Below are 26941 nucleotides of genomic sequence, written 5' to 3'. Positions count from 1 at the left end.
AAAGGGTTTAAGAATGAGCATGTACTTTAAACTGTAAATTAAAGTAAGTTTTTATTCAAAGCAACTTTTAAAATTACAGCATGTTTATTCTTATGCTGTTAACTCTGCCAAACTACAACTTAGCCATATGAAGCATAAAACACTTCAAAAATTTGAATGTAAACCACATTTTTAACACACCTCAAATTTTAGATGCCAATGTATTTTTCCAAATATATAGCTTATATCAAAAAAGGAACATTTTAAATATTTTCTATAGTAAATAATTGTAATAATTTCTTAAAACTTCCAATTATACAAATAAAAAATGTTTGTGAATATAACTATTATAGTTGACAAAAGCTGACAGGAGAAACAAACAAAAACTCTTACTTTTGAAGGCCTTAAATTTTATTATGTGTGAACAGGCAAGTATTTGTATTTTTTAAATTCCTACTGCATTTCCTTCTTTAGGTAAGTTCATTAAATTTCCCAAGACTGATGAAGCTTTTTATAGTTCATTTAAGTCATATTTGAGAGGAAAAATTCTGGAGAAAAATGTTGAAACCTAAACCAAGAAAATTCAGATGCTATAGTCTGTGCTCATAAGTGCTCCAAGTTAAAATTCTATATACCAGATTACAAAAAAAAATTCTTAGACCATTACAAATATAAATTCTCTTATTACAAAAAAAAAAATCCCTCAAGATTTGTAATTTACTGTACAGAGGAATTACATTTTTAAAGTATGTCCTCATCATACACATTATTTGTTACTATTATCTTTCATACTTCTGCCTCATTTCAATACATTTACATACAGCCCCTTCCCCATGGCTACATATTTTAAACTATCTGTGTACTGCAACACACTGGGATTTTGAGATAAAGAAGCCTACATTTTAGATGTTTAAACTACATCTGTAGGCTACTATTTCAATATTAAAAAAAGAGAAAAAGGCACTGATGAGCCCTTATTTCCCTTATTGTGACGTTTACTCCAATTAAGCAATCTATAAAATTACCATGCTATGCATGTTATTTAGTTTCTGCTTAAAACAAGGTAAAATGATGGAAGTTTATGCCTACATAAAGGAGGTGAACTACTCTGCTCTTCATTTTTCTATTCATGCTTCAGTACATAAAGTGGTGGTTAAAATTTTCATCTATTTTGGAAAAAATTATCTAAAACCACCACACAAGTTAACACACTTGCAGTTAAAACTATTCTGGAAGCCTACTTATTTGAGTAGCTAATATTTTCTGCAGTGTTTAACTGATAGCTAAATTTAGTGAACACAAAATAGCTTGGCATGTTATTCTGAAGTAAAGCAAGAAGGTGGCTTTATGCACTGAAAATATAAATAGGAGGCTTCCATTTGCTAATAATTCTAAACAAGCAGTACATTTAAATTTAGTGTTTGCTAACAAAAGATCTAAAACGGTTCACTACAAAACAACCCTGTAGATGTCCCTTTTATTAATAAAAATCCAAGTGCCAAATCTCATTACAGGGCCCATAATATATTTTTAAAATACCGATTACCAAGTTACCTAGACTTTGCAAGATTAATCATTCAATTTCAGCAAATGAGAAACATGAAATGTGCAAAAGTTCCCAAGTTAACAAGCTAGGGATGACAAGTGCTTTCAAACCTAAACATCATAGTGAGTTGTAAAACCTCAGAAAGATAGAATAAGACTGATTTCAATACAATTTTGAAAATTTTTGACTACTGTTCATCTTACCAAGATCCTCAAATATCTGTTTTCTTCCAAAGTCCCAAAGTTAGAAAGTCTTCTGAAAGTCAGTTTTCCATCTCTAGTCTTATTAGGCACAATATTTTGCAATTTTAAAATATATACCTTACTCACATCTTATACTTTCTGCTTGCTTCCGAGTTTACAGTATTGTTAAACATACTAATATACATTGTTAAAAATGATCTTATAAATAATCTATTTAAACCTTCTTTGGCTACATGTACCATGCTTTTTTTACCCCTATACAAGTGTCTTATTCAGAAAGTGCTTTCTGTGAGAACTGCTTCCAATGAATGCATTAAACTTGCAAGATCTAGCCTCCCACAATACGTAGTTTTCCACCCTGTACTAGAAGACCCATATTTACAAAATATTTTAAACTTTACAACAAATCTATTACCATATAAAAAAGTGCAATTCTCTCTCACCCCATATTCTGGGGCAATAACATTCTTCATACATTTCTACAGAATAGCAGCCTATGATAAGCAAATAAGGTGCTTAGCTTATGCCCAAGGATCTACTTTTTAAGTATGCTGGGCAGTACTTTTGTACAGTGGAAGAGTCAGTGTTCGGGCTACTGGCGGAGCGGTGCTCCCGTCAGGTTGGCGAGCTCGATGAGAGCGAGGGCTCCGTGCAGGCGCTCCCGCTGCTCCTGGAGACGCCGCTGCGCACCACTCTTCTCGTCGTCTTCCTCGTCAGACTGGAGATACTCCAGCGGGTCCTGCTGCTCCTGATCAGCCTTCTGAACCAGCTTTCCTTTCAAGGTAGGAGTGCGCTGCTCTCGTGTTTCCCAGTACCTGTATGAAATGCATCCACATTACTTACACGTATAGGTAAGACTCTCCAATGTTCACTTTTCTAAAAAAAAAAAAAAAGGTGGGGGGAGTGGAGGGGGTCTTTACTACGGTATTATTTTGTGTTTCAGTTTATAAAGTTACAAAGTGAATATGTTACATGTTTCCATGCTGCTGCTGCTGCTAAGTCGGGTCAGTCGTGTCCGACTCTGTGCGACCAGATAGACGGCAGCCCACCAGGCTCCTCTGTCCCTGGGATTCTCCAGGCAAGAACACTGGAGTGGGTTGCCATTTCCTTCTCCACATGTTTCCATAACATTGGGGAAAACTCAAGTTCAGGAAACTGAAGGACTTGCTTAGAATGCCACAATCAACAAACAGCAGCTCAGACTCAGCTCTTGGAGTCATGTGTTTTCGTCATTAAACTGATTTCAAGATCACATGTGAAATTGCCTAGAGTGAAAGATAGAAATAGAATAATCATAGAAGCCTATTTATCCTTTCCACAGAGGGAGAATGGCTTCTGATAGAGCTAATTATGAGAAAGTTTAAACCCACCAAAAAGAGCACAAATGGATTAATAAGGGTAACACATGGAGCTTACTCAAGAATTTAAGAGCACCATCTTTATTCTACTGCATGGTCAACTGATAACTCACAAGAGAAAATGCAAACGTTCCACCTTTTTTTGAAAACCAAAGAAAGGCATATTTAAATCACAGTACCATTACCTACAAAAATGTCCATTCATGTTCATAGCAGCTTTATTTATAACAGCCAAAACCAACATAAAGGCCCATCAAGAGGTGAATGAATAAATAATTGGAGTTACGGCCATACAACAGATTACTGCACAGCTATAAAAAGGAATGAACTTATACACTCAACAACACCATGACTCTCAAAATAATCATGCTGGTTGAAAGAAGCCAACCAAGTACATAGTGGCCGATTCCATTTGTATAAAACTCTAGAAAATGTGAATGAACTGCACAAAGAGAAAGCAGACGAGTGTTTTTGGGGGCTGGCAGTAGCAGGAAGATGCAGGCTTACATCAGTGGATTACAAAGGGACATGAGGAGGCTTGTGGAAGTGATGGGTATGCTCACTATCTTGATTTTGGTGATGGTTTCACATATATCTCCAGATGTCAAAGCACATCAAATTATGTATTTTAAATGTGTACAATTTATTGTTTGACAATTATGCCTCAATAAAGCTGTTTTTAAAATTACATACAAAAAAAAAAAAAATACAACTACCAGATTTCAGGAAACCCAGACTACTCAAACCAGAAAACTTTTGGAAATACTCAGAAATGTAAAAAGAGAAATGCAAGAAGTTCAATATGACTTCAGGGACAACTAGAAAAGGAAAACAGCAAAATATAAGCCAGCAAGATCAGCAAGGACTAGGTAAGGGCTTTGAATGCTATAATAAAGGGTTTAGACTTCATACTGAGAACCATATTAACATTTCAGAAAGACTCCTCTGGCAGCAGCATGAAATAGATTGAGAAGACTTAAGTGGCTGAATCTGAGAGTTGTTAAGGAAGTAGAATCCATAGGTTGATCACTGAGTAGATGGGAGAAAAATAAGGTAAAGACAAAGATAACTAGTTAGTTTCTGGCTTGGGCAAAATTAGATTCAATGGGGCAGTGGAGACCAGCAAGGAGGAAGAGGGAGGAAGAAAATGGTGCATTACTTGAGACAAACCCAATCTCTGCCTTTGTGGAGCTTATGATCCAGCAGGGAAGATAGTCATTGAACAAATAAATGTGTGATGGAGGTTTTCAGATAGAAAATACAATGTGTTATAAAATCATCTGTTAAGTGCACTTAACCTGATTTGTTTTGGGGGTTACGGGGTAGGTTAGGGAAGAACTTCCTGCAGTGACGTTTAATCTGAGTAAGAAATGAAGAATGAACAGAGTGGCTAAATGAAGAGAGAAGTGAGCACAAAGGGCTAGAAACTACAGTTAACAGTGCTATAGAGAGACAAGGAACCCAGGTAGCTGGAGACAGCTGTGTTCTAGAGGGAGGCAGAACCACAGAACATAATTAGGAATTCTAGAGTTTATCCTCAGTGCAGAGGAGACTAGTGAAGCTAGGGATTGCACAATCAGCTGCTGCTGGTGTGTGATGACTCCTTAAATCAAAACATCCTTACAGGAATGTTTTTATACTGGTCCCTTTGTTGCCATTAAACAAATTAAACTGGATGCTTTTGGAAATTTTACTTTGGAAAAACCTCTAGTCTCTCTCTCTCTAATAATCAACACATCACTAAATTCAATATAAAGAAAATGAAGATGGATTGTACTAATGACAAATGAAATACAATACATAAAAAAGATTATTTTCAAATGGGGTAAATCCTTGCTTTATAAAAAACTGTGGTCTGAGCACTCAGACTAATATCATACAGTAGTCTTCTACCACACACAGATCCAAATAAAACTAACAATTCTGTGCTTTAAAGAAATAAAGTGCCATTTCAAGTTATTTTCAAAAAACGTGTACAAAAGCAACTTAAACTGAGAACTGCCTAAATCCCCAGCTTCAACCCACACACTGGGCAGTGTTCCGCTGTAGACTCCAGGGAGAGCCTTACTTTGCCAACCACTCAGCGGCAGCCTGGTTGTCCACAGCCTGGGGCTTACTGAGAGCATCTGTGGGTTCCTCTCGCTTCAGCCTGGCATAAGGGTGCTTCGGACAGTGGCGGTTTGCATGGGTGAATCTGCTTAGGCAGCCTTCAAAACACAGAAGGAAACACTTTATCAGAATCTGGATATCCAGCAGACATGGAAAACGTTCAGTTTCACTGGTATCCGAAAAAAATAAAATAAGATGATGAGAGTTATCATTCTATAACTTGAGAAAAAAAAAAAAACCTTAAGCTGGTATTATCAATGCCACTGAGAGGAAGGTGTAGACGGTTCTTTCACCTCCTGGTCATTGCAATGTAAATGCATTAAACCCCAGTGGAAAGTAATTTATTAGCACAAGTTATAAAAATATTCAAAATCTCTGACCCAAGAATTTCGTTCTTGGCATCTGTCATAAAAAAATCCCAAAAGGTAAATAAAGCTTTAAATAGGAAAACAGGCCTCTCATGTTTGTTGATAACAAGCACATTTTAAAAGCAAATTAAATATTCAACATCTAACACTGAGGCAATCATTATGTACATGTGCTACGTTTGTAACAACTGATATTAATCAAGAAAACCACAGAGCAACAGAACAACACTGTACTGAATTTCAAATATAACTGTGTAAAAATGTACATAAGAAAAACAGATTAAGAAACTGGTAAAACAGTAAGTAAACACTGGAGAAAATGTTAAGAAATTACCAACAGTAGCAATGTTGAGCTGGTAAAATCCACCCTACCCCTGCCCCTCCTGAAAATTTAGACAATAATGTGCTTCCTTCAGTTTAACAGTTAAAAAGTTTAACACCAAAGTAAAAGCCTACGCTAAAGGCTGTATTTACATGAATAGTTTTCTACCGCCTACAATTGGTTATGATTTTTAATTGCCCTTTATAAAGATTTTCACCTAAAAAGAATACTTTACTTAAAAATCAATCATTTCCCAGCAATTGAGCCTGGATCACACATTAGCAACGAAATATTAAGAGGTTTGATAAAATCTCTATCAAAAATTTCACTTCCTAAAAATTCAGGCAAAAGATATTTTAACCTTTAACTCACAACTGGTTATTCCAAAAACTTAACTTCTAACACCATACCGTTTTCTGAACAAACAAAAGGTTTTTCTCCGGTGTGAAGACGCTGATGGGTTTTGAGCTGTCCACTTTGAACAAAGGCTTTTCCACAGTCTGGATAGTCACACAGATAAGGTCTCTCACCTAAGTAAACAGATGTTGTTTTATTTATGAGACAATAAGGTGGGGAGGGGGAAGGGGCAGGGAGAGAGAATCAACCTTTACATAAGTCATGACTGCAAACAATAATAAAACATGCTACAGCCTCTACAGAGCTGGAGATGAAGTGCTAAGGGCACACTTGGATAATATGAAGCAGCTGATCACTTGGAAGCACAATGTTTTCTTTAGCCCTTGAGCTTCTAGGTACCCAAGGTTCACAATCTTGGCAGTTATCATCTCAGCTTATCCCATATTTCCCCCACGTCTTAAGTCACTAGCTCTTGCTGATTATTTAAAAGGTCTCCACTGCCACCCTCCTCTGGTCAGACTGGTCACCACCCCCACCCCACCCCACCCCCACCTAGAAGGAAGCCTGGCGGGTCGCTGGTCTCTGACTCTGTATAGCACTTTTGGAGTAGATGGCACAGAGCACTTGCTTTTTCCATCCAACTACCCTCTAAAACTACCCCAAACCTTTAACAAGGTTTGCTTGTCTCCCTGAACAAGCAAAAACGGGCTGCTGACTTTTAAATGGCCCTCTAATACCTGTACTATAGCAACTGGGTTCGGGAGCAGGGTTTACCTTAACTTCCCTCCTGGAGATTCATTCCAGCCACGAGGCAGTTCCCTATCTTCTACTCCTTGAAATCCCTATCTTTCCTGCCCATTCAAATCTTCCCAATCCTGTAGGCTCCCAGTGAAACTTCTTCTACCCCCAACCCCCCCCACCTCCGAATAATTAAGTGACATATCCCCCCACTAACTTAGTATCCTATATTGTTTATGTATCATGAACTCTCCTTGTACAAAGATGAATAGCACCTTGTACTCCATTTCAATTTCTGTACACAGCACAGTGTTAGGCTAAACAAAGTGCTCAAAAAGGCTGTTGTTCAATCATAATTAAACTTATTTCCTGAATAAACATTCTTTGGTCAACAATTATACATTGGTTCTTCCAATATGACTCAAAGAACAGTAATGAGTCTTCCCTAAATTTTTTATTTAGAAATGTACTAAATGAATGTAACAGTTGGACACAAGTTAATAAACATAGACTACATTAACAGAAAAGTTTTTCTACCCTCTAAAAGCATAGACTATTAGAACTTAACTATAGCATGGAGATCTTGGGCTCAGGTCCCCGGTACACAGTGCAATAGGCGTAGAAGTATTGGGTGACACACAATGGGTCAGTGGTAGATCAGTACTGGACTCAAGCACCTTTTTATTATGCCACGTGATCTTGAATCTTGGCAACTGATTCCACACTGGCTACATGTACTCTATACCTGTGAACTGCTTATTTGGGGTTATTTCAGGCTGCTGCTGCTGCTGCTGCTAAGTCACTTCAGTCCTGTCCAACTCTGTGCGACCCCATAGACGGCAGCCCACCAGGCTCCTCTGTCCCTGAGATTCTCCAGGCAAGAATATTGGAGTGGGTAGCCATTTCCTTCTCCAATGCATGCATGCAACCCCATAGATGGCAGCCCACCAGGCTCCTCCGTCCCTGGGATTCTCCAGGCAAAAATACTGGAGTGGGTTGCCATTTCCTTCTCCATATTTCAGGCTAAGTTGGTTGAAAAAAATTCTCTGAATCAGATATGCATAAAATAATAGTTTTACTGAATGGTACCTGAATTCAAAACCTCTTGGCACCTTAGTTTATAATGATTCAAAAGTAAACCTTTACCCCTTTTCAGGGATTTAGCTAAGAACACCTATATTCTAGCATGTCATTGAACTATATCTTTTCAAAAACTAAAAGAAAAAAGAAACAGGTGATAACTGTAAAATAGTGGAACAAACAGGGGACTACAGGTTAAAAACACAAATTCTAGATCAGTACTGACCAAGAGAAATAGAATGAGAACCACTTCTAATGGCCACATTCACAAGGTAATAAAAAACAGGTAAAATTAACTTAACTATATACTTTAACTGAATACATCTAAAATTTTATCATTTCAGTTTATAATCACTATCAAAAATTATTAAGGACACTGTTTACTCTCTTTTTTTCATACTAAGTGTATTTTATACATACTGCTCATCTCAATCTGGCCTAGCCACAGTTCAAGTACTCAAGGGCCACATACGCTACTGTATTGGCCAGTATACTTCTAGGCTAAAGAGTATGAGGAGTTATAAGTCAGTGGTAATTGGGTGCTTTCGTGCCTTGGTTTCCTCATCTGTAAAACTTTTTGATGACATTGTTAGAAATATATGGCTCCTTCAGGGACCCACTTTCTCTGTGGCAAGAACAAGACCCTCTTTATCTTTTTGTTCTCTGTATGGTATTTTAAATGCAAGTATGACTTCTTCACACAAATAAAGATATATGATAGTCTTGGGATAACTACCTACAATACATTTATTTCTGAAAAATTACTTCACTTTAGATTTAATAGTAACATCAAATATCCTGATGGGACTGAGGACTCTAGACATTCTTTAAAAATTTGACTATTAGTGATTTAGGATTTGACTTACATATCAGTTTTAACAGTCAAACAGACAAAGGCATATCAAGTAAAATTTGGATAGATAGGATACAACCAAATTTAGTAATAATATTCCTGTGACAGCTACGCTAATTATCATGACAACTTTAGAAATCACATGGTATCAATGTTCAGACTATCCCTCCCCACCAAAAGAGAAGCTGACTACACAGTGCCCGCTTTTAAAATTTTACAATAAGGAAATGTGAGGCAACTAAAAAATTAATTTATAGGCCTAAACAGCAAATCAGTTTTCATTTAAGTATCACTTTTGGCATTCGCTAAAATTTGCTCAACTTACCTGTATGAGTCCTTTTGTGAGCCTGGAGTGATTTCTCCCGTGGAAACACCCTATTACAGATGTTACAACGGATTCTGCTGGATGAATGCTCTCCTTCATTTATTAAATCCCGTACAGTATCTGCTCTGGGTCTACCACGTCGGATTCCATCCTGTTAACAATTTGTAAAACATTAATATAATTTATTTGACTCTGCTCATTAAAATATAGTATCATAATCCAGGCATACTTTGTTTCAGTTCAGTCGCTCAGTCGTGTCCGACTATTTGTGACCCCATGAATTGCAGCATGCCAGGCCTCCCTGTCCATCACCAACTCCCAGAGTTTACCTAAACTCATGTCCATCAAGTCGGTGATGCCATCCAGCCATCTCATCCTCTGTCGTCCCCTTCTCCTGCCCCCAATCCCTCCCAGCAGTAGGGTCTTTTCCAATGAGTCAACTCTTTGCATGAGGTGGCCAAAGTATTGGAGTTTCAGCTTCAGCATCAGTCCTTCCAGTGAACACCCAGGACTGATCTCCTTTAGGATGGACTGGTTGAACCTCCTTGCAGTCCAAGGGACTCTCAAGAGTCTTCTCCAACACCACAGTTCAAAAGCATCAATTCTGCGGCACTCTGCCTTCTTCAGAGTCCAACTCTCACATCCATACATAACCACAGGAAAAACCATAGCCTTGACTAGACGGACCTTAGTCAGCAAAGTAATGTCTCTGCTTTTGAATATACTATCTAGGTTGGTCATAACTTTTCTTCCAAGGAGTAAGCATCTTTTAATTTCATGGCTGCAGTAACCATCTGCAGTGATTTTGGAGCCCCCAAAAATAAAGTCTGACACTATTTCCACTGTTTCCCCATCTATTTCCCATGAAGTGATGAGACCAGATGCCATGATCTTTGTTTTCTGAATGTTGAGTTTTAAGCCAACTTTTTCGCTCTCCTCTTTCACTTTCATCAAGAGACTTTTTAGCTCCTCTTCACTTTCTGCCATAAGGGTGGTGTCATCTGCATATCTGAGGTTATTGATATTTCTCCCGGAAATCCTGATTCCAGCTTGTGCTTCTTCCAGCCCAGCGTTTCTCATGATGTACTCCGCATAGAAGTTAAATAAGCAGGGTGACAACATACAGCCTTGACAGACTCCTTTTCCTATTTGGAACCAGTGTGTTGTTCTGTGTCCAGTTCTAGCTGTTGCTTTCTGACCTGAATATAGGTTTCTCAAGAGGCAGGTCAGGTGGTCTGGTATTCCCATCTCTTTCAGAGTTTTTCACAATTTATTGTGATCCACACAAATAGTGTGATCCACACTATCCACTTTGGCATAGTCAATAAAGCAGAAATAGATGTTTTTTCTGGAACTCTCTTGCTTTTTCGATGATCCAGCAGATGTTGGCAATTTGATCTCTGGTTCCTCTGCCTTTTCTAAACCAGCTTCAACATCTGGAAGTTCATGGTTCATGTACTGTTGAAGCCTGGCTTGGAGAATTTTGAACATTACTAGCACGTGAGATGAGTGCAATTGTGCAGTAGTTTGAGCATTCTTTGGCATTGCCTTTCTTTGGGATTGGAATGAAAAGCACTTTGCAGACACTGCATTTTTTACAATTGAAGGATTTGTGGCAACTCTGTGTCGTCAGATAGTAGTTAGCATTTTTTAGAAATAAACTTTTTAAAAATTATTTTCTATTGTATTTTTGGCTCCTCTGGGTCTTCATTGCTGTGTGCCGGCTTTCTGCAGTTGTGGCAAGCAGAGGTTACTCTCTCTAGTTGCAGTGTGCGGGCTTCTCATTGTGGTAGTTTCTCTCGTCGCAGTTCCTGGGCTCTAAAGCACAGGCTCAGTAGTTGTGGCACACAGGCTTAGTTGCCCCACAGCATGTGGTATCCTCCTGGACCTCGGATCAAACCCATATCCCCTGAATTGGCAGGTGGATTCTTAACCACTGGACCACCAGTGAAGCCCCATAAAGTGTTTTTTGGAAAACAAGGAGATCAAACCAGTCAATTCTAAAGGAAATCAACCCTGAATATTCACTGGACGGGCTGATGCTGGAGCTGAAGCTCCAGTACTTTGGCCACTTGCTGCAAAGAGCAGACTCCTTGGAAAAGACCCTGATGCTGGGAAAGATTGAAGGCAGGAGGAGAAGTAGGGGAACAGAGGATGAGATGGTTGGATTGTCATTGTTGTCACTGACTCAATGGACATGAGTCTGAGCAGACTCTGGGAGATACTGAAGGATAGGGAAGCCTGGAGTGCTGCAGTCCATGGGGTTGCAAAGAGTCAGACATGACTTAGCGACTGAACAACAAACATTTTTTTTTAGACATAATGCTATTGCACACTAAAGAGACTATAGTATAAACATAACTTTTTATTCACTGATACCAAAAAAGTTGTGTGACTTGCTTTATTGCAGTATTGGCTTTTCTGCAGCTGCTGCTAAGTTGCTTCAGTTGTGTCGGACTCTGTGTGACCCCATAGACGGCAGCCCACCAGGTTCCCCATCCCTGGGATTCTCCAGGCAAGAACACTGGAGTAAGTTGCCATTTCCTTCTCCAGTGCATAAAAGTGAAAAGTGAAAGTGAAGTCGCTCAGTTGTGTCTGACTCTTAGCGACCCCATGGACCGCAGCCTACCAGGCTCCTCCGCCCATGGGATTTTCCAGGCAAGAGTCCTGGAGTGGGGTGCCATCGCCTTCTCCATTTACTGCAGCAGTCTAGGACTAAACCCACAGAATCTCAAAGGTGTGCCTGTAAATAACCATTTAATACCTTTCTTCAGTGACATGGCAGAGTAGGTAGTTTCACTCCCCCAAATCACTGAAAAATCAAGCAAAAACTATCAAAATCAGCTTTGTCACAACTCCAGAAAATAATCAGAAATTTACAGCAACTCAGCCAACAATAACTCAAGAAACTGGCAATGTAGAACTGTAGGAAAGTTGCGTAGCACATTTAACAGCTCCTTGCCCCACCCTCTCCTCACAGTGGTCTTTGAAGATAGTTGTGTTCATTCTCAGTGTAGGATCCCAGTCCCTGGTCCAAGAGAGAAGACTTTATATTCTGAAAGAATTGTGTTTGTCTGTTTTCCCTAGCCTGGGGGCTACCTGAAGCTCTGACTAACTTAAAACTCTCTCTGGGCAGAAAAGTGGCTACATGGAGGGCATCTCTCAAAAACCTGGTAAGGCCAATAACAACTTACTGCCACCTGGGGAAAAAGATTTCAACTAAGGCACACAGACACACCAAAAGCCTAGGAGGAAAAGCTGGGGAGATAATTTCTTTGGTAAATTAGGGCATTGAAAAGTGCCCACATATCCTAAAGGGAGGAATTTAGGAAGCCACATACTTACCCAGCACAGGAATCATATTCAGAAAAGATCTGAAAAGAAGCAAAGCTTTCACTTCTGACTGATTTTTAGGCTCAGCACAAGCACGAAATGAAGGTTAAAATAGAACTGTAAACAGTCTGGCTAAGTATATAGGGAGAGCTACAGCACAGAACCATTCTGCAAAGTTAAAGGGTTTTACTTTTTAACTCTTTGTCTTTCTCCTCCCCCCACCCCCTGCCGCACCACCCCCCACCGCCCCACCCCCCGTTTGGTTCCAAGCACTCAAGAAAATCTCAAAATATGAGCTGATCTTAAGCTAAAGAAACAGACTTCAGAAAACAAATGCAACAAGAGTTTACAAAAATATTTTAGAAAAGTCACCAAACAACTACAGCCACAGAACACAACTAAAACAAACTCTGAGGAGAGAGAATTTGATTTCCAGAGCTACTACTTCATTATATTCAAAACACCCAGTTTTCAACAATATACCACAAAGCATGCAAAGAAAAAAAAATATGACCCATGCATAAGAGTTAATTTTTCCTACAAGGAAGCAGACCTTGGGCTTACTAGACAAAGAAGTTAAATAAACTGTCTTAAATACATTGAAAAAGGTAATAGAAACCATGGACAAAGAACAAAAGAAAACCAGGAGAACTCGGTTTCGACAGAGAATATCAATAAAGGAACAAATTATGTTTAAAATATAGAAATTCTAGAACTAAAAAATACAACAACTGAAATGAAAAAAATTCACTCCAGAGTCTTAATGGCAGATTTGAACTGGCAGGAGGAAAGAACCAGCAAATTTAAAAATAAGCCAACTATTTTTAATCCAGTCTGAGGAACAGACGAAGAACGAACAGGGCCTAAGGCACCAGTAAGATATCAAGTGTCTTATGGGCCCATTTGGGCTGCTAAAACAAAATACTACACACTGGGTAACTTATAAATAACAGAAATTTATTTCTCACAGTTCTCATGGTTGTAAAGTCCAAGATTAAGGTGCCGGCATGGTCAGGGGAGGGACTACTTCCTGGTTCACAGCCAGTGCCTTCTTGGTGCGAGCTCACATGGTAGAAGCGGGCAAGAGAGCTCTCCAGGGCTTCTTTCATAACGGCTTTAAATCTGTTTATGAGGGCTCCACCTCCATGACCTAACCACCTCCCAAAGGCCCCATCTCCTAACACCATCATTTTGGGGGTCAGGATCTCAACACACAAATTTAGGGGGACACCTTAGCATTAAGCTTATCAACACACACACAATCAGAGATCCAGAGGCAAGAGAAAATAGGGCAGAAAGAATATTTAAAGAAATAATGGCTGCAAACTTCCCAAAGTTGATAAGATACAAGTCTAAACCCCCAAGAAGGTCAATCAACTTCTATAATAAACACAAAGAGAGATGCAAAGGGAGACATAATCAAACAATCAGAAGACAAGACTCTGGAAGCAGTTTTTGTCAGTTTTTATTATGCCTACAAACAGCTGATTTCTCAGGAGAAATTGTACAAATCAGTGGGATGGTATCTTTAAACTGCTGAAAGGAAAAAAAATCAAACAATAATCTTATATTCAACAAAACTATTGTTAAAAAATGAAGATATTAAGCATTCCGAGATAAACGCTAAGAGTTCATTGCTAGCAGATCTGCCCTACAATAAATCTGAAGGGAGTTAATTCTTCAGGCAAAAATGAAAGGACACTAGACAATAACTCAAAGCCATACAAAGAAATAAACACCACCAGGTAACTACCTAAGCTAGAAGTATTGTAGTTTGGGCTTATAACATCTCTCTTCTGACCTATATAAAAGGCAAACGACAAGTGTATTAAAAAAGATAATAAATCTTTGTTACTATGAACACAATATAAGGTGTAATTGTGGCAACAATAACAAAAATGGAGAGAAACAGAAATATATGGGAGCAGAACTTTTGTATACTATTGGAACTAAGGTGATATTAATTGAAAATAGATTTTTTTTCACATTTTTAAGAAGTTAAGCAAAATTCCCAGGGTCATCACTAAAAAGGAGAAAGGAATGAAAAGAATACCAGAAAAGGAAACAAGAAAGGAAAGAAAACGATAAACCACAAAAAACTCAAACACAAAAGGAGGCAGTAATGGAGGAATTCATAAATATAATAGGTATAAGACATATAGAAAACAAAAGGGGAGTAGTCTTCCTTATAAGTAATCACTTTAAATGTAAATTGATTAAATTCTATAAATAAAAAGCACAGATTGGCAGAATGGATTTTTTTTTTAAATGAGCCAACTATATGCTATCAACAAGAAACTCACCTTAGAGCCAAAAACATAAAAAGGTTAAAAGTGAAAGGATGAAAAAGAGAACAGTTATAAACACATGCATACCTAACAACAGAGCTCCAAAGATGTATGAAGCAAAAACTGGCAGAACTGAAAATAGAATGAGATAGTTCAAAAATAACTGGAGATTTTCACTTTCAATTAATGGATAGGACAACTAGACAGATCAACAAGATATAGAAGACTTGAACAACACTATAAACCAACTACACCTAACAGACATACGCAGAACATTTCACACAAAAACAGAAAAATACCCATTTTTTTCTCAAGTGCACATGCAGCATTTCCCAAGACAGACCATCTGTTGCGCCCAAAGCAAGTATCAGTCAATTTTAAAAGACTGAAATCATCCAAAGCATCTTCTCTGACACACATGGAATGAAGCTATAAACCGGTAACAGAAAGAAAACTGGAAAGCACATAAAATATGTGGCAATTAAACACTCTTAAATAGCCAGTGGGTCAAAGAAGAGATCATATACACAGGTTCAATGCAATCCATACTAAAATCCCAAAGGTCTTTGCAGAAATGGAAAAAGCAACCCTCTACTCATGGAACTGCAAGAGGCTCCAAGTAGGCAAAACAATATTTTAAAAGAACAAAGCAGGAGGACTCACACAAAACCTATTGCAAAGCAATGGAAATTAAGATAGTGTGGTACTGGTGTAAGGATAGACATAGGCCAATGAAATGCAATTGAGAGGCAAGAAATAAAGCTTTATTCTATGGCCAACTGATTTTCAACATGGGTGCCAAGAACACTCAATGGGGAAAGAACAGCTCTTCAATGAACAGTTCTTAGATAACTGGATTTCTTCCTGCAAAAGAATGAAGTTGTACCTCACACAATATATCAAAAATTAACTCAAAACGCATCACACCAAAATGTGAGAGCTGAAACTTTAAAACTCTTACCAAAAAAAAAAGGGGGAGGGATAGATAAACATTCATGACCTCAGATTTGGGCACTGGATTCTTAGATGTGGCACCAATAGCATAAGCAACCAAAGAATACACAAACTGGACTTAAAATTAAAAACATTTGCATGTCAAAAGACATTATCAAGAAAGTGAAAAGACAACCTAGAGAATGGGATACAATATGTTGCAAATCTTTTATCTGATAGGTTTCAGTATCTAGAATATATAAAGAACTTTTGCAGCACAACAGAAAGAAAACTCAAATAAAAAAAGGGCAAAGGACTTGAATAGACATTTCTCCAAAGCAGTTATATTGATACATATGGCCAGCAAGGTCTTGGAAATACAAATCAAAATCACAGTTGAGGTTAATTATACCTCAGTAAAGCCTGAAGAGAAAAAAATTAATTAAAAAAAAATCACAGTGAAATATTATTTCACATCAACTTAATCATACTAAAAAAAAAAAAAAAAACAGGAACATAAGTAGGAAATAAGGTGATTTTTGGTATGAATGTGGAGAAACTGGAAACTTCTGCTGGTGGGAATGTAAAGTGGTTCAGCCATTGTGGAAGAGACTGACAGTGTGATACACTATCATGTATGTACATATACACATACAATGGAATGTTATTCAGTCATAGAAACAGTCATACATGCTACATGGTGGATGACCCTCAGAAAACAGTATACTAAATAAAAGAAGTCAGACACAGAAGGCCCACATGTTGTATGATCCATGTTATAAGATGTCCAGACAGAAAACAGTTGGTGTTTTCCCGAAACTGCATACAGAGGGGGAAAGGGAGTGGCTAAATACTGAATAAGCAACTTTCTTTGGGGGTGATGAAAATGTTTTGAAGCTTGATATAGGTGGCAGTTTCACAAGCTTGTGAATTACTGTCAGTGAATTACAATTTAAGATGGTCAATTTTATGTTATGTAAATGTCAGCTCAATTAAAAAAAAAAACTAAAGAGCTCAGAACATACTATGGCCTTTAGTTAATAATGTATCAATTTGGTTCATTAATTACAATGAATGTGAGACTTCCCTAGGGATCCAGTGGCTGAGATTCTGCACTCCCAATGCAGGGGGCCCAGATTTGATCCCTGGATTGGAGAAGGAAATGGAAACCCACTCCAGTGTTCTTGCCTGGAGAATCCCAGGGACAGGGGAGCCTGGTGGGCTGCCGTCTATGGGGTTGCACAGAGTCGGACACGACTGAAACGACTTAGCAGCAGCAGCAGCAGGGAATAAGATGCCACAGGCCACAAATGAGACCTGGTGTAGCAAAATACATAAAAATATATTAAGCACAACATGTATCAAAATGGTGTAAGATATTGGCAATACAGCAGACTGGGTACATGCTTTATGGGACCTCCCTGTATTGTCTTAACATTTCTAGGTATCTAAAACTAACCAACAATAAGCATTTACTTGAAAAAAAAAAAAAAAAAAAAGCTTTCTTCCCAGGTAAGTTACATTTTTACACGTATAAGTTATATATAAAAAATAACACCTACATCCAAACTGAAGATGTTTTTACTGCTTTCCATATAAAAACCTAAAGTCTTCCCAAAGCTTAAAAACATCACCTGAAACCTTGATAATAAGCAAGATTCCCTTCAGTCAATGTTCACCTTGAAAGAAAAGCATAATCTCAATATGGATGAGTATCTTATAGGATAAATCATGTCTTATAGGATAAATTCATAGATATTAAAACCTACTTTCCCAACAGCTTAGAGATGGAAGCAACCTAAATGTCCACTGACAAATGAATGGACAAAGGAAACGTGATATTTTCTTATTATTCAGCCTTAAAAAAGGCAATTCTGTCATATGCTACAACATGGATGAACATTAAGGACATTATTCCAAGTGAAATAAGTCACAAAAAGATAAATACTACATGATTCCACTTATATGAGGTATCTAAAGAGTTTCAAAACCCTTAAAACAGAAGCAGAATGGTGGTTGTCAGGATCCAGAATGGAGAAAATGGGAGCTGGATGGGTAGTTTCAGTTTCACAAGATAAAAAAGTTCTTGAGTTCTATTATGACACTGTTCATATAGTTAATACTTTAAAATGGTTAAGTTGGTAAATTTTTTGTTTTTTCCTTTTTGCCACAAAAGTGAGAAAAGAAAAAAGGAATGTAAGAAAGCACTGTGGCAGATTATTAACATTGTTAAAATATTCACTGCCCCTCCCTCCTATCAGCCCCATGGAGGCCAACTTGGCCATATGGCTTTGCTTTGACCAATAAAACATGAATGGAAATTACATGTGTGACCTCTGAGCAAAAGGTTTACAAGCCATCACAAGGTTCTACCATCTCTCTGCTCCACCTTAAGACTCACATGTCCCAGGTAGGGAACATTCCCTTCTAGGTCCCAGAATGAACAGTGTAAAGAGCACCCTCACAAGACGCATAATACAAGCTTTGCATAGGTTGAGTTTGAGATTTTGAGGTTGTATTCTGCAGCATGGTTTAGCCTAAGCTAACTGACTCAGGTACATTGTTAATATATAATTTGTTGATGGGATAAAGATCTCATCCATTCTCGACAATAACTGTATAAATTGTTGCCGGTTATGGTATCATGGGGCTTCCCTGATAGCTCAGCTGGTAAAGAATCTGCCTGCAATGTGGGAGACCTGGGTTCAATCCCTGGGTTGGGAAGACTCCCTGGAGAAGGGAATGGCTACCCACTCCAGAATTCTGGCCTGGAGAATTCCATGGACTGTAGTCTGTGGGGTCTCAAAGAGTCAGACATGACTGACCAACCTTCACTTCACTTCATGGTATCATAAATAATTGTTTTAAATATTGTTTTAAGTGCAAAATAAACACACCATCTATGATCCATTAAAAATCACAGGTGATTGGTTCTGTTAAGAAAGAAATGGACATGAAATAAGGTTAATTCAAAACTTTAGTGATTCAGCTCTGCCACAGCAAAAAGGATCATTTCCCTACTATTTTTTAAATACATAAAATATACTATTCACTGTACTACAATTTGAAATAACTGATTTAGTATCAAATAACTAAACTATTTAATATCAAAATTTTAAGATTACCCATTATTATTTTGTTTCTGGTTAAAAAAAAATTAACAAGCATGTTTCACAGTGGGGGAACATTTTTTGTTTAAGTTAACTATTTATTTGGCTGCTTCCCAGTAACTCTAAGATCTTGTCTCAGCTATAAACCACATGTTCATTTTCCAAATGAGAAATAGAGCTGAAAAATGCAACATAATCCAACATCTCAGTGATATGCAGGTAAAGCTTCACTAAGTGTATTCTTTTAGCTAAGAAAATTAAGCAAGGCAAGTAATCATCTGATACCCTAAATAAATGAAAAAAAAAAAGCATATTTTAACCATATATACAAAAATGTCACTCTAAGAAAACACTTTTCATTTCAGCCTTAGCAATTAAAAACAAAAGCATGTTTCTATGTACATTTTGACAATAATGAAATGTTAACTCATTAGTGACTAAGTATACTTGTAGTTTTAGAGACAAACCTTGTCAAGACTGCTTGATGATCTGCAAAAATAATAATAATAAATAAAGAATTAGAAACTCTAACATATCTTATTGCTGCTGCTGCTGCTAAGTCACTTCAGTCGTGTCTGACTCTGTGTGACCCGATAGACGGCAGCCCAACAGGCTCCGCTGTCCCTGGGATTCTCCAAGCAAGAACACTGGAGTGGGTTGCCATTTCCTTCTCTAATGCATGAAAGTGAAAAGTGAAAGTGAAGTCGCTCAGTAGCATCCGACTCCTAGCGACCCTATGGACTGCAGCCCATCAGGCTCCTCCGTCCATGGGATTTTCCAGACAAGTGTACTGGAGTGGGGTGCCATTGCCTTCTCTGAAAAATGTTTGCACATCTCAGCAATTTTAATTTTTAAAACAATCCCAATACCACCAGAAGGTAGTGATTTTAAAATGTTTTCTAAAATATGTCACAATGTTTTATTTTCAAACATCAATAACTTTTAAAAGTTATTTAATAAAGTTTGAGTTATTTCTCACGATACTTAGAATAATATACACAACTTTAGAAAAAGTTATATTTAAATTTGATGTTCACATGATTACTAAAAAAACTAAAAATTCTTGACACATTTTTACAAAGCAAAATTCGAATAAAGTATACAAACAACCTAGAAGGAAAAGAAAAAAGTATACAAACAACCTGGAAGGAAAAGAAAAACAGTTTTTGGTGAAAGAGGTGTACACCTTCTTCTTTTTATGAGAAAATGTAAATAGATCTTATTTCCCTTTTCCAATTCAGATTTGATCCAAATTTCCTGTGGCTCACATATCTGCTTCCTAACGCTATCCGTTACTTTGACTTATCCTGACAACTTTACAAGTCTTAATTTGTATCTATCTATTGTGGAAAATTCTGAAAGAGATGGGAATACCAGACCAGCTGACCTGCCTCTTGAGAAACCTATATGCAGATCAGGAAGCAACAGTTAGAACTGGACATGGAACAACAGACTGGTTCCAAATAGGAAAAGGAGTCTGTCAAGGCTGTATATTGTCACCCTGCTTATTTAACTTCTATGCAGAGTACATTATGAGAAACACTGGGCTGGAAGAAGCACAAGCTGGAATCAAGATTGCTGGGAAAAATATCAATAACCTCAGATATGCAGATAACACCACCCTTATGGCAGGAGGTGAAGAGGAACTAAAAAGCCTCTTGATGAGAGTGAAAGTGGAGAGTGAAAAAGTTGGCTTAAAGCTCAACATTCAGAAAACTAAGATCATGGCATCTGGTCCCATCACTTCATGGGAAATAGCTGGGGAAACAGTGGAAAGAGTAAGAGACTTTATTTTGGGGGACTCCAAAATCACTGCAGATGTTGATTGCAGCCATGAAATTAAAAGACACTTACTCCTTGGAAGGAAAGTTATGACCTACCTAGATAGCATATTAAAAAGCAGAGACATCGCCAACAAAGGTCCGTCTAGTCAAGGCTATGGTTTTCCAGTGGACATGTATGGATGTGAGAGTTGGACTGTGAAGAAAGCTGAGTGCAGAAGAATTGATGGTTTTGAACTGTGGTGTTGGAGAAGACTCTTGAGAGTCCTTTGGACTGCAAGGAGATCCAACCAATCTATCCTAAAGGAGATCAGTCCTGGGTGTTCATTGGAAGGACTGATGCTGAAGCTGAAGCTCCAATACTTTGGCCACCTCATGCGAAGAGTTGACTCACTGGAAAAGACTCTGATGCTGGGAGGGATTGGGGGCAGGAGAAGAAGGGGACGACAGAGGATGGGATGGCTGGATGGCATCACTGACTCGATGGACATGAGTCTGGGTAAACTCCGGGAGATGGTGATGGACAGGGAGGCCTGGCATGCTGCAATTCATGAGGTCGCACAGTTGGGACACAACTGAGCGACTGAACTGACTGACTGACTGCATGAATTTTCATAAAGCACCTCAATTGAGATACCATTCTGAATAGTGTATTTTATAAGTCTACTTGCATCTTCTTTTTTGGGGGGGTGCACTGGGTGTTCGTTGCTGCATGCAGGCTTTGTCTAGTTGCAATAAGAAGGGGCTGCTCTCTAGTTGCGGTGCATGGGCTTCTTATTACACTGGTTTCTCCTGTTGCAGAGCACAGGCTCTTGTAGAGGATGCAGGCTTCAGTGTTGTGGTGCATGGGCTTAGTTTCCCTGCTGCATGTGGAATCTTCCTGGACTAGGGATTGATCCCAAGTTTCCTGCACTGGCAGGCGAGTTCTTAACCACTGGACCACCAAGAAAGTCCATTTTTCCTTTTCCTTTTTTGGACAAGCCATCCAGCATACAGGATCTCAGTTCCCCCACCAGGAGTTGACCAGGGATCAAACCCATGCTCCCTACAGTGGAAGCACAGAGTCCTAACCACTGGACTACCAGGAAATTTCCTACTTGAATCTTAATATTAAGGAAAAAAAAAAAAAAAACCCTAAAATCAACTCACAGAAGCAGTATCATGTAGGGATTAAGAGTAAGAGCTCTAAAAGGTTCCAATCAGTTCTGCTGTTTATCATACGATGTTAACTCAACTTTGGCGACTTCTCTAATTCCTTTTTCATCAGATAAACAAGGTAAATGGATTAAAAAATTCAAAACAATCAACACAAAGTCTGGTGGTTTGCTCTACAAGGCAATGAATAATAAATAGTGGCTACTGTGTTGATAAAACATGTTAATACGATGTTATGTTTAAATACGGTGGTGATCAAAACTACTGGCTACTACAAGACTGTGGGCTACTACAAGGCTAAGTACAGTCTAGATGTTTAAAATGATCTGTGATAGAAAGGTGAAACAGGATAGGTAGCTGGCAGGTCTTGAAGGGTAAATCTGAGGATGTGCAGAGAAGTCAAACTACACAGGTCCCACAGTGGAAAAATAACTTCATGAATGCAATGTGAGTAAAGGGCACAAGCTATCGAGGCTTGGAATATCCTTTGGCAGGGGAATATTAGACCTGCTCCCTTCCCTCCCAGAATTCTACAACCTGGGGAGAGTCAGTGCTAATATATAACTGTATCCCAAAAGTGCTAAACAATCTTGTGATGAGGGGCCAAAATAAGCTGGCAGAAGATGGATATTTTCCCCACAGGCAGGGGAGGCAAAAATTGGGCAGCAACAAACAAAAAAGCAAGGACTGAGATGCTGAAGGGAGATACCTCCCTTCCCAGCAGTGATAACAAATAGTGAATGAATACAAATGTTCTCAAACCCATAGCCGTTATTGCCTCTTACCCAAATACTGAGAGAAGGGGGCCGGGGGGAGGGGGCCAGAGGGAAGCATGCTATTGGCACCAACTATATCTCAGACTTGTCTTCCATCTTCCCAAAACGTAAGCAGATTCAGCCACTATGATTCACTCATGCATGTGGAGATAAAAGAACTATGAGTTCTTTAGAAAAGCAAAACAAAAGAATTAGACTAAAACTAAAGAATGTACTGATCATAAATCAAACTAGGTAACTTCCTTAAAACAAAGTATATTCCAGACCTTCCCCCAGCAGGATGGAGACGCTAAATGAATGAATTTTTTGGAGCTGTATTTGGATTCTTCACTGATAAAAGGATCAACTTGTCTAACAATTTATGAAACAGTTATAGTATGAAGGACTGTGAGGAGGGAAAAAAGTAACATGTATAAGAGCTTTTTACATGCTTTTCATTAACTTGTACTATATTTTACCTCTGATAAATAGACAAAGTAAAAATAAAATTCAAACTCATGCATTATTAAGAACTTTTTTAAAAAGATTTATGTGAAGATAAAACTGTTTGGGGCCAAAAATCCAAACCAAACAAACAAACAAAAAAACCCCATACCTATAGAATTTCATTTATCTATGATAACATCAACCTCCTTGGACAATCCAAAATTAGATTCAGTTATAATCAGGAATAAAATAATAGATGCAAACTCTTCTACAAGTAAATTATGCATATATGTCTTTATGTTGCTTAACTATATAACCTACTATATGTTTTTATCAAGTGCTAAACACCTAAATATATTAATATGAAAAAATATCTAGGATACCCAGCCAGCTTATTAAGGGCTATTTAGAGACAGCACACTGTGATCGCTCACTTCACAAATTCAGCACTAATATAAATATTTCTACTACTTCTTTTAAATTTTTACTGAAGTATAGCTTTAAGAGTTGAAGTGTGTCAAGACATATAGCTGTATAATTACAGTTCTTTAATAACAATGCAATTAGTAACAAAGTGTACCAATTTCCTCAGGGCTCAACAAAGAGTTTCAATATCTTTGCTACTGTGTGTAAAATGATGACCAACTTGTTTCCATTTATACAGTATTTGCCAATATAGATGTACTTATCCACAATGTGATTTATCTTTAACAAACTGCTTATCTTATATAGCCACTTAACTAATAGAACTTGAATGCTAAACTTGTATCAGCACTACTCATTACACAAGTACTTTTCTGTTACTGTTTAGTAGCTAACTCCTGTCCGACTCTGTGACCCCATGGACTGAACCCCCGAGGCTCCGCTGGTCATGGGATTTCCCAGGCAACAATACTGGAGTGTGTTGCCATCTCCTTCTCCAGGGGGTCTTCCTCCGAAGGATGGAACCCGCGTCTCCTGCGTTAGCAGGCGGATTCTTTACCACTGAGCCACCATGGAAGCCCTGCTTCAGAACCTGGAGCCACAAAAACGCGTCTATCCTATCAGCATGCCTGCTACCTAGCTGTGTACCTTGGGGAGCTCCCTTCACCAATACCTCTAAGTATGAATTGCCTGATCCGTAAATTGTAGGCTTGACTCCTTCCCGGCTCTAAAACAGACTGAGTCTCCAAGCAATTTGAAGTCGGTGACAACAGCGTCCGATTCCACTCTGTGCTCCCAGAATCTAGCAAAGTTGTACGCTTACTTAGTACAACTGGGAGCTGAGTAAGATTCCCCTAAGTCCCTTCTTGTTCTTCGGCCGTCTCTGCAAAGCATCTTTAGCACGGTCGTGGTGTCCGCAGTGATGAAGCAGAAACGGCGCAACCTCTCCCTTCCTGCACCCAGAGGAACAGTTGAAGGCCTGCAGCCCCTTCTCGCCCTCTCCCGCCAGAGAGGACTCAGCGGTGGGCCGAATGGCTGACAAAGCGGGCTGACCATTCCGGTCTGTGACCCCCCCCCAGGCCGCGTTCCCGCCCACTGCACCTGCTGGCCAGCGGCTTCTGTTCCGCTGGGCCTCCCCAATCCCCTGCCGAAGTCACATGACTGAAGTCCAGTCCCGCCCCCGAGTCAGGGGGCCAGATTTTTGGCGCGCGGCAGTGACGTCAGCGTCCTGTCACCCGCCCCCGCCCGCCCCCGCCGCAGCCAAAGAGACCTCGCGTTTTTAACTCGGCCCCGCCCCGCCCGCCGAGTCCGCGGGCGCTGCTGGCCCCGCTGCGCCGTTAACGGGCCTCGACTGCCCCGCGCCCCGCCCGCCCGCGCCACTTACCTTGAGGTGGCCGCTGTCAGGGCTGCTCGCCTCCTCCTCGTCTTCACCTCCCGAGGCGGCGGCGGCCGAGACGGTGGGCGGCGGCGCGCCCCGTCCGCGAAGCCCCAGGTGCTCGGCGGTGGCGGCGGCGGCAGGCAAGGCAGCTGAGGCTGCGCCCCCGGAGGCTCCGGGGCTGAGCGTCACGTTGTGCGCGTTCTCGCCCCAGCGCCACGGGTACACCATGAAGTCGCTGAAGCCAGGGCTGGTGGGGATGAGCGGTGGCGGCGGCTCTGGCTCCCCTCCGCCGCCGCATGTGGGCTTGATCGGGGTCGTCCTGATGACCGACACCAGCACCCGCTTCGGGGAGTCCTGGCAGAAGATGACGGGCGGCGGCTGAGGGGCGTTGTCCGCCATCTGCGCCTCCACACCCCGGATCATTGCCTGGCCCGGATCCGCAGCTCCGGCGGCCGTGGGCCGCACTCCCCGAGCCCGGGTCTGGTCCTTGCTCCGCTCGCCGGCGCTGCTCCGAGTTGCTGGCTCTCAGTCTTGCCGGCTCTCAGTCCCGCCGGCTCATGGCAGGCGGACGTTTCCTGGAACTCTCCTGCGCTGCGGCCAGTGAAGGAACAGAACGGCTCGGCCGGACCAGACGGTCAGGGCTGGACCCCCAACCCTTGGGTCAAACCCGCTCTCCGCTGTTTGTACTCTCCAATGCAGGCTGCAGCTGCGGGAAGCAGGGACGGCTTGCCTTTGCGATGACAGGGAAGCTGGACGCGCGGCGCCGAGCCCCCGAAAATAACAACCTGCCGCCGGGGTCCCTACTCCTGTTTTTCCCGCGTTACATTTCGCGCCTGGGCGGAACCAATCACCGCAAGGCCCCTGCCCGCTGGCCGCAGCGGCGAGTGACAGGACGCGCGAGCCAATGGCCGGGCCTGGACTTCTTTCTAGCCAGACCGGGGCGGAGCCGGACCTGCGCGCGGGTCCTTCCTGCCATGCTATTGGCCGCCGCTCTTGTATTTTTTTTTCTTCCAGAGGAGCCAACAGCGTTCGAAACTCCAGGGGAGCGCGCGACGTCGGCACTCACCCAGACACACCCTCCGGGAGCCCCGCCCCTGCTGTCCCTCTGCGCGGGTTGTCGAGGTTGGCGACGAGTGGGGGTGACGGGCAGGGGCAAGCGACAAGAGGGTTGCTGATTGGAGAGGTATCGGTGACGGGGCGGGCTAGGGGCGGTCGTTGGCCGGCGGGGGCTGGCGTCTGCCCACCCCACCCGCCTGTGGCTGTTGGGCTGTAGTTCCCGCGCGGCTGCGAATTTAAAGGGCTGGGGCCCGCGCCGCCCTCCCGGTCCTTAGCTCCCGCCACCCGCTCAAGAAGGACCAAGGCCTTCCTACTGTAGTTTCTAGTAGACACCAAGAAGTGTGTAGTTTCTTAATGATTCCCGTCTGCCCAGCTATTGGACTCGCTGTGAGTGGACCCAATCCGCGCCCCTGACTCGCCCCAAGACTGAGGTGGGCATCAGTCCTAGCCTTCGCCTCCTCGGGCGTCGGTTTCCCATCTGTGCTAAGTAGGATAGTTAAGGAAGTCATCTCTGAGTGCCCTGTGTACTGTTCGCGCCTCGGAGAGACACGAACGCAGGCGAGTGTCCATTCTCACACTCGGGACGGATGCCCCAAAGACACCAGAGGACTCCCCGCCCTCCTGCCGCGGATCCAAACCCAGTCTAGGGCTGCCCCTTCATCCCCCATCTGGAATGGTGTGGAACTGTGGATGCCCCGGAGGGTTCCGGTCATTCCAGACCCCACTCGGCACCCAAGGGATCTTGATTGACAGGAATCAAAAGTCTGACAGTCAACATCCGCCCCCACCCCACCCCTGTCAGGAGCACTTTGGTGCTCAGAAAGGGATGGGGCAAAATGGAATGTCCAGGCTCGTATTCACTAGAATGTGAAAGAAGTGACTGTCTTGTTTTGTTCTTTGCTGTATTGCCAGGGCCAAGCCTGACTTGTTTTAGACTTTCAATAAATATTTGTTGAATAAATGATTTCCTTGTAGCTCAGTCGGTAAAGACTCTGCCTACAGTGCAGGAGACCCGGGTTCGATCCCTGGGTTGGGAAGATCCCC

The 26941-nt window shown here is 40.9% G+C and overlaps 1 protein-coding gene across 2 annotated transcripts; it reads right to left on the bottom strand.

The window, feature by feature from the left end:
* Positions 1-32: 32 nt before the first annotated feature.
* Positions 33-25670, bottom strand: ZNF367 (zinc finger protein 367). 2 transcript variants are annotated; one of them, XM_027964224.2, is made up of 5 exons: positions 24848-25670; positions 9239-9389; positions 6296-6415; positions 5155-5293; positions 33-2543 (listed from the first exon to the last, which is right to left on the bottom strand). In XM_027964224.2, exons 1-5 carry the CDS (start codon positions 25262-25264, stop codon positions 2321-2323), a joined length of 1050 nt encoding a protein of 349 aa, XP_027820025.1. In that variant the 5' UTR covers positions 25265-25670; the 3' UTR covers positions 33-2320. The 2 variants fall into 2 exon arrangements, with proteins under 2 accessions (XP_027820025.1, XP_060266826.1); XM_060410843.1 differs by lacking the exon at positions 24848-25670 and adding an exon at positions 13540-24626.
* Between the last annotated feature and the right edge of the window lie 1271 nt (positions 25671-26941).

Source organism: Ovis aries, chromosome 2 (assembly GCF_016772045.2).
Source record: "Ovis aries strain OAR_USU_Benz2616 breed Rambouillet chromosome 2, ARS-UI_Ramb_v3.0, whole genome shotgun sequence".
Classification (NCBI taxonomy): Eukaryota; Metazoa; Chordata; class Mammalia; order Artiodactyla; family Bovidae; genus Ovis; species Ovis aries.
This window is presented reverse-complemented; position numbering and strand designations above follow the sequence as displayed.